Genomic DNA, 8,703 nt, shown 5'->3' with positions numbered 1-8,703 from the left:
TTCAAGATTTTCATAGCAAATTTAAGGTTTCCCAAGCAAATTTGAAGGTTTTTGTAGCAAATTTCAGGTTTTCCAAGCAAATTTCAAGGTTTTTGTAGCAAATTTCAGGTTTTCCAAGCAAATTTCAGGTTTCCCAAGCAAATTTCAGGTTTTCCAAGAATATTTCAAGCTTTTCGTAGCAAATCTCAAGGTTTTGTGCCAAATTCCAGGTTTTCCAAGCAAATTCCAGGTTTTCCAAGCAAATTTCAAGGTTTCCCAAGCAAATTTCAGGTTTCTCAAGCAAATTTCAATGTTTTCGTAGCAAATTTCAGGTTTTCCAAGCAAATTTCAGGTTTTCCTAGCAAATTTCAAGGTTTTTGAAGCTAATTTCAGGTTTTCCAAGCAAATGTCCAGGTTTTTGACCCGCACTTCAGGTTTTTCCAACCAAACTTCCTGGTTTTCGATACAAATTTCCTCCTTAGAATGTGTTTTTACACCAGTTTCCCCCATTAATGAGCCCTCTGGTGCCCCATGGGCAGAGTCCCATGGACACAGCCCCATGGCCAGACCCCCCAATATGGGACTCAAAGACGTGGCTCCGCTGACCTTTGTCCTCTTTAATCGCTGCTGGGGGGGAGGGGACACACACTTGGACCCCCCCCCCCCGGAACCCCTTCCCCATGGCCAATGCCACCAAGGTGGGGGTGGGGGGAAGATCCATCCCCATCTCATCCCTCCCCACCCCCGCTGCCTCAGGCCAAACTTCAGCAACCTCCAAACGTTTAAATTATTAACCAAAAAACCCCAAACAAAATTCACAAAAAAAAAAAAAAATAAACCCCAAAATTGTGCGTTCAGGAGCTCTATTTCACAAAAAAAAAAAAAAAAAAAAAGAAAATTGAAGGTTTTTAACCCCCCCTCCCCCCCCGACCCTGTCACAGCCACTGAGAGGGGCACCAACATCCCAAAGAGCATTCCCAGGAAGCACCGTGCCCCCACCCTGGTGTTCATCCCATTTCCTAACTAAACAACAAGGCAGCAATTCCCGACGGGCCGCGGCATTCCCCGGCACCGGCTCCACTGCTGAGCGTCCACAGCATCCCAAACACGGGCACCGAGGATGGGGTTGGGAGTCCGTGAGCTGCCGTTGGGACCGGAGCGGCCGGGATACGGGATGGGGGAGCCTCATCCGTCTGCGGCACAGGGGGATGAGTCCGAAGAACGCTTGTGAAACCCAAGGGAACAGAACTGGGATCACGGAGGAACGGAGCCATCCGTCAAACACGGCCGTGGGACGAGCCAGGGATGCCCGGAGCTACTTCCGACAGGTCCGGTGCGGCGTCTGCTTCTTCTGCACCTCCAATCGGCAGCGACTGCGCTCGTCCAGCCAGGGCAGCTCGAAGTTCCTATGGGAAGAGACAAAGCCATTCCAGTGCCTTCCCGGTGGGGAGCGGTATGAGCAGCCCCATCCCTCCCCGCTGCTGGGGACCACGGTACTCACTGTGGGGTCAGTTTTGGTAAGGGCCGGCCAAAGGCGACGACGGGCAGGTACGGGGTGATGAGCAAGCTTTCCACTGTGGGAGAGATGGGAGCGTTATGGATCCCCCTACCTATACCCTAATTCCTCTTCCTGCCTGCATCCCGCTGCCAAGGATACTCACCGTCATCTGGCTCAGGGAAAAATGAGGTAACTTCAGGTTCCGACTCCTGAATCCCTTTCCTTTTGTACATTCGGAGCTGCAGCCGCTGTAGAATTCTCTGTTCCCTGATCCGCTGGATGTCCCACCTGGAAAACAGGATGCCCCTGGGAAGCTCAGGAGGCTGTTCTGGCTGCCACGTCCCTCCTCTGGCAGCATTCCCGGTTCCCATCCCCACTGCAGCCCAGTCCTGCACCCCAAAGAGGATCTGCTGTGCTGGGGACCCCCAGTCCTGCATCGCCCTCTTTGCTCCCACCTTTTCCTTCGTTTTTCATCCAGCTCCAGCTTCGCGTGCCGCTTGGAAAAGACGCTGTCGTCCAGGTTCTGTAACAACAGATGAGGATGAGCACGGCCTCGCTGCACCAGATCCGTGTCCCACAGCACTAAGGCTCGTTCCTCACCCTCACCCCATCCCAACAACTGCCCCCAGGGTTTATGCTGGATGCCACCAGCCCCAAAATGAACACTGAGCTGCGCTCCTGGAGCGGGAAGGCTCCAGTTATGGGAATGCTGTACATACCTCCAGGATGTCTGAGGGGTCGGGGTCTCTCAGGGGCTCCACGACATGGTCCCTCCAAGATGGAACTGCAGGATGAGAGGCCAAGTGTTAGCTCCACACTGGCACCCCGACATTCCCATGCTCCAGCCTCATCCCACCGCCTCACTGCTCCTTGCCAGCCCATCCATCCCTCGGAGGGCACGGCTTGGGCCCTCCCCAAAAGCCCATCCTGAGCCTGGCCAGGCAATGCCGCTGGTTGAGGGGTAGGGAGAGTTCATCACCATGCCCCCGGCCAAGCGCACGAGCAAACCTGAGCTGCTCCGAGAGGAGATGTGCCGGAGCGCTGCCCATCGCCGGGAATCACCACGCTGCAGGACCCAAGGAGAGCGGCTGGGAAGGGGCGGCCAAGAGGACAAGGCACCGGATTTGGGGGCAGCAGCCGACCCCATGCTATGCCACAGCGGCACAAACCAGAAACACGTTTCCCAACCGCAAACGGGAAGTTGCTTCAGCCCTCAAACGGGTGCACCAGAGCAAAACGGGGCCAGCAGCCCGGCCCAGCACGGTGCCTCGGTCTGGGGGAGCCCAGCACCGGAACCAGAGCTGATCCCCACTGCCATGGGAGGAACCAGCAGCACCACACAACCGGCTGCACCTCTCCCACTGCTATGTGGGGCTTCGCCCTTTGCCAGCTTCAGGGACAGGGTGCTGAGCCCCATTCCCCAGCACTCCGAGGCGGGTGAGCCCATGTCCGGCCGCCAGCTCTGCCCCAAGGCCTGGCACATGCCACGGTGCCACTCTCCATCATCTCTCCACTGCTTACTTGCCACAGTCTCCTCCTTCTTTGGGGAGGGCTCCCGCAAGGGCAGCGGTGACGGCGGCGGCTGGTGCCAGCGGCACAAGTACATTTCCGTGGTGGACAGATAGGGCAGGTCGTCTGCCTCGCTGCTGAAGAAGCTCTTCTCCTTGGGGTGGGCACCGGGGCCCTTGGGCAGGGACGAGGCTCGGAGCGGGGTCTCCAAGAGCGCCCTGGGTTTTTCCGGAGTCTCTTGGCTCCGCAGTTCCCGTTTACAAACAGTTTCGGACAAGGAGCCGCCCGATTCCTCCTTCCCCGGGGAGTGCTTTGGAGTTTTACTCTTCACTTTGGAGAACTCGGACACCAGTTTTTTAACGGGAGTCTTCCTCTCCGTGCTCCCAAACGCTGGCTTCCTGTGGGAGGAAGAAGAGCTGAGCCAGGCACGTGGATCCTCAGCCCGTGCTGGGGCTGCCAGGGCTGTGCACGGGGGCTGGCTGGAGGCAGGTTCCTCCATGTGAGAGGGGCTCCGCCAGCATTTTGGGGTCCCCCCACCCAGGGTTTCATGAGGTTCCCCTCCATCCAGTGCTCAATGGGATGCGCTCCCAGTACCGAGCAGCACTGGGATGAGTTGGTACCTTCACACCCTCCAGCCCAACAGATGGAACATGAAGCTTCAGGGAAGGTCCCCCGCTTTCCCTCCCAGAGCCCCCCCAGGCACACTGTACCTTTTATGCCCCTTCCCGTTGCGGCCGTAGGGGAAGTGCTTGGGCTGAAGGGTCGGGGGGGGCTCCAGCAGGTCCTGGGGACACTCCAGGGGCAGCTTCTCGCAAGCTTCTGCCTCCGGCTTCTCGTCCACCTCGAAGCCCTGGAAGATGCGGTGCTTCTCCCGCTCGCTGTCCTTCTTCACCAGCTGCACCCGCCTTTCCATGCGCTCGATGCGCGCAAGCAGCTGCAACACAGGCTGAGGGTGAACCCCCCCATGCACCCCAGCTGCCTGCACCGTGCCCTGCCTGCACATCCCTCTGGAAGCAAAGAACCCCCCCCCCGGGGAAGAGCCGACCCTGCGGTGCTCTGGCACAGGACCAGTGCCACCCTGCGGCAAACCGTGCCCCTGCTGGCATTTACCTGGTGACTCCTTGGCAAGGCTTGGGGTGCAGGAGCCCCCCCAGACAGCGCTTGAGCCATCCCCGCTTGGGCTCAGGTGGCACCGCGGGCTTCCCGGGAATGCCACAGCTCACGCCGTGCAGGACAGGAGGATGCCGCCAGCGCTGGGTGCGGCGGGCATCGCACCCCTGGACACTTCAGCTGCGATGCAGGCAGGGACCAAGATGTCCAAACAGCACAAAATGGCCACTGGCTTCTCCCCATCGGCACTGCCCATCCCCATGGATGCAGACCCCACATTCTAAGGAATCCGGGGGTCTCGACATCTGCTGCACTCTCCCCAGGAGGGAAAGGGTGCTTTGTAATTGGATGCGTGCTTCGTTAGCACTCATTTTGGTGACACCCAAACCCAACCCTGCATTCAGCAAAGCACAGTCAGGGGGTCCCAGAAGCCCTGGGAGATTTGGTTGCAGGGCAGGAGGAGCCTGGAGCACCCGGGATTTGCCAACCCCATCTCCCTGCCGTGGCTGCACCACAGCGAATCCCCACCGCAGGCTTCGGTGCCGGAGGACTCCGGTAGCACCACGTGTGGAAGCTTTTCCCTCCACAACCGGGGCCAGCATGGTTTCCTGGCACATGGCATGTGGGGATACAGCTGCACCATGGGGCGCGCTGCAGACAGGGCATGGGGCGGGGCAACATGCATCATCTATAGGGTGACGCAGGCATGGGTGCATGAACCATGCAGTGGGGTGCGCGCAGCACACCCCCCAGACTGTATACCCACATGAACACCACAAAGCTGGCACCATTGTTGGGTACGGGGGGGGGTCCCACACACCCCTCTTGAGGGGCAGCCCCACTGCACTGACCCACGCGCGGCCGCGACCGTGGGGACGCGGCGCCTTTAAGAGAACCTACGCGTGGGGAAAAGGGGCCGCGGGCCCTTTAAGGCCCCCCCCCTCCCGCGGGCCCGCTGTCATGGCGACGGGCGGCGGCCCGTTAACCCCCGCCGCCCCGCCCCGCCCCGGCCCTTTGTGCCCCCGCCGGGCCCCCGCCCCCCGGCGGCCTTTGTCTGGGGGGGGGGCACCGATCCCGGGGGTCCCGACCCCGCTGTGCTGCCGGGGGGGTTAAACCCTTGTGGGGAGGCATTAACACCCTGGGTGTCGTGGGGAAAGGAGTGATGCCCCCCCCCCCCCGGTATGACTACACAAGGGGGGGGGGCATTAGGACCTAATGGGAGCCCTTAACCCTTGGGGTGCCACGGGGGTGGCAGCAGCCACAAGGAGGGCCATTAACCCCTGCAAGGGGGGGTTAACCCCTTGGGTGCCATGGGGGGGCGATAACTCTTGCAAAGGGGGGCGTTAATCCCTGTTAACTGCTCATATACCATAGGGGGGTCGGTAACCAAGGGGGGGGGGCGGTAGGCCCCCATGAGGGGTATTAACCCCTGGTGTGCCCCAGGGGGGGCCGTTAACCCCGAAGGGGGGGCATTAGGCTCCAATGGTGGGTGTTAACCCCTGGTGTGCCACGAGGGGGTGATGTTAACCCCAAAAGGGGGGGGCATTAACGCCTGCTAAGAGGGTCGTTAACCCCTGGGGTGCCACGAGGGGGTGATGTTAAACCCAAAAGGGGGGGGCATTAACGCCTGCTAAGAGGGTCGTTAACCCCTGGGGTGCCACGGGGGGGTGATGTTAACCCCAAAAGGGGGGGGGGGGGGCATTAACGCCTGTTAAGAGGGTCGTTAACCCCTGGGGTGCCACGGGGGGCAATAAGAGGGCTTAACCCCTGCAAGAGGAGGGGCATTAACCCCAAAGAGGGTGGGGGGTGTTAACCCTCGGGGTGCCAAGAAGCAGGGCATTAACCTCATGTCGGGGGCATTACCGCCTGCAACGGCAGTGTTAACCCCTGGTGTACCACGGGGGGGGGGGGGCTTTATACTTACCTATAACGGGGGGCAGCCCAGGGGGACCCCTGGGTGTTAGAAGGGGGGGGCATTAACCGTGAGAAGGTGACACGGAGGATGGGGGGGGTTAACCCGCACTGTGCCGCGTTCCCGCCCGTTCCCCCCGCCCCGTACCGTGTCCCGCTCGGCCTTGAGCTCCTCGATCTGCCGCTCCTTGGCCTGCAGCTGCTGCTGCTGCTGCTCGATGAGGTCCAGCTGCAGCAGCAGGATCTGCCGCAGACATGCCGCCTGCCCCGGCGACCCGCCGCCGGCCCCCATCGCTCCTCGCCGCGCTCCGCTCTTCCACTTGCCCTCGGCGGGCGGCGGCGGCGGAGGCCCCGGTTCGACGGGCCCAGCTCCGGGCCCCGGCCCCGCCGCGCCCTCCCCGGCGCCGCGCCCGGGCAGCACGGCCTGGCAGCGCGGCCGGGCGCCCGCATCCCCCGCGGCGGCCTGCCTGCCACCGGCCAGCGGCACCGGCGCGGCCCAGCGCTGCTGCGGCTGTTGCTGTTGCTGCTGCGGCGGCGGCTGCTGCTGCTGCTGCTCCTCCGCCGCCGCCGCCACCACCACCCCGCCGCCGCGGCCCTTGTGTGCCCCCAGCGGCGGCGGCGGCGGCTCCCGGGGCCGGCGGGGCGGCAGGCGGTGCGGTGCGGAGCCCTCCTCCCACTCCTTCTCCTCCTCCTCTTCCTCCTCCTCCTCCCGCCCCGCCCGGAAGGCGGTGGACCTCATGGCCGGGGCCCGCCGCTCCGCACCGCCCCGTTACCGCCCGCGGGGCCCACACCGGCTGCGTGGTGCTGGGGGTTGCGGCGGGGCCCCGGTGCCATCAGCGCAGCGCATCCCCCAGCCCGGGCGGGGGGACACGGGCAGACCCCTGAGCCCTCACCCGCTGCGGGGCAGGGGAGGGGCCGAGCCGCGGACCACGCCGGAGGGGAAGGGGATGGCGGGGAAATGGAGGGTGCGGGGCCGGTACCGGGGTTGGGTCGAGGCCGGGACCGCGTTGTGGCCCCCGGTTACCTTTAAACGGGGTGCGCATGCGCAAGGCCTGGACGGGGCGGGAGAGGGGAGTTGAACACACACCGGGAGCGGGGCCGGTGTCCGCGATCGGAATCCCCCCGGCGGCGGGGAGGGAGGGAGGGAGGGGGGGAACCCTCACACGCGGACTCCCCCGCCCCGGGCCCTGCGGTGGGGCCCGCACCGGACGCGCCGCTCCCGCGCCCGCGATCCTTGACCGCAGTAACGGGGCGCGGCCGCCCGGTGGCTCCCGAGGGCGGCGGCTCCGCCCGGAGCGCGGCGGGGTCCGCGCCTGACTCCCCCCCCCCCGCACCGCAACCGGACCCGACCCAGCCCCACCGGGGGTGCGGGATCACGACACGCACTGTCGCGATACCCTCATAAAGCGGGGGGGGGGGGGGGAAGGAAAGGGGGGTGCGCACCCCTTCCCCCGCTGCTGCACCCCTGCATGTGTGCAGCCCTGCAGAGCCCGCAGCTCCCGGGGTGCGTGTGCACGTGTGTACGCGTGTGTGCACGTGTGTACGTGTGTGTGCACGTGTGTACGTGTGTGTGCACAGACACACCCTGCGGCCCCAGCGCACACACGTGCACGCGCACACACGTGTCCATGTACACGCGTGCACACGCGCGCAACCCCCTGCAGTGAGGGATCGCAGCCCCGGCTGCAGGCACAGTGCCCGTACTGCAGCCCCAGCACGAACACGTATGCGCACACGTATGCAAATACACATGTATGCACATGAACACGTATGCACACTAACACCACACATGTATGCACACTAACACGTATGCACAAACACATGTACACTAACATGCACACTAACACATGCAAACATGTATACACACTAACACGCACACACACATATGCACACTAACACATATGCACATAAACGTATGCACACTAACACATGCACACAAACATGTATGCACACTAACACACCTGCACACATGTATGCACACTAACACATGAACACAAACATGCACACTAACACGTATGGACACATGTATGCACACTAACACATGCACACAAACATATGCACACTAACACATATGCACACTAACACATGCACACTAACACATATGCACACACGTCTGCACACATGCATGCACACTAACATGTATGCACACTAACGCACACTAAGATACATGCAAACATGTATGCACACATGTATGCACACTAACATGTATGCACATTAACACATATGCACATTAACATGTATGCACACTAACACATGCACACTCACATGTATGCACACTCACATGTATGCACACTAACACATGCACACTCGCATGCACACACACATGCACACACGTATGCATACATGCATGCACACTAACACATGCACACTCACCCGTATGCACACATGCATGCACACTCACATGTATGCACACTCACACGTATGCACACTCACACGTATGCACACTAACACATGCACACTCACATGCATGCACACTCACGTGTATGCACACTCACACGTATGCACACTAACACATGCACACTCACATGCATGCACACTCACATGCATGCACACATGTATGCACACTAACACATGCACACTCGCATGCACATGCACACGTATGCACACATGTATGCACACTCACACGTATGCACACATGCATGCACACTGACATGTATGCACACTCACATGCATGCACACATGCATGCACACACACG

General features: G+C 61.3%; 1 protein-coding gene across 2 annotated transcripts; it reads right to left on the bottom strand.

Annotated features, from left to right (window-relative positions):
- Window positions 1-969: 969 nt before the first annotated feature.
- On the bottom strand, window positions 970-7,118 carry MSL1 (MSL complex subunit 1). Of its 2 annotated transcripts, XM_062636061.1 has the most exons (9): window positions 6,156-6,282; window positions 4,097-4,276; window positions 3,697-3,920; window positions 2,999-3,384; window positions 2,197-2,261; window positions 1,933-2,000; window positions 1,641-1,765; window positions 1,481-1,553; window positions 970-1,385 (listed from the first exon to the last, which is right to left on the bottom strand). In XM_062636061.1, exons 2-9 carry the CDS (start codon window positions 4,154-4,156, stop codon window positions 1,295-1,297), a joined length of 1,092 nt encoding a protein of 363 aa, XP_062492045.1. In that variant the 5' UTR covers window positions 4,157-4,276; window positions 6,156-6,282; the 3' UTR covers window positions 970-1,294. The 2 variants fall into 2 exon arrangements, with proteins under 2 accessions (XP_062492045.1, XP_062492044.1); XM_062636060.1 differs by lacking the exon at window positions 4,097-4,276 and having other exon boundaries at window positions 6,156-7,118.
- Between the last annotated feature and the right edge of the window lie 1,585 nt (window positions 7,119-8,703).

This window comes from Pezoporus occidentalis, unplaced genomic scaffold (genome assembly GCF_034315485.1).
Source record: "Pezoporus occidentalis ecotype Australia unplaced genomic scaffold, CSIRO_AGI_Poc_V1 ctg469, whole genome shotgun sequence".
Taxonomy (NCBI): Eukaryota; Metazoa; Chordata; class Aves; order Psittaciformes; family Psittacidae; genus Pezoporus; species Pezoporus occidentalis.
This window is presented reverse-complemented; position numbering and strand designations above follow the sequence as displayed.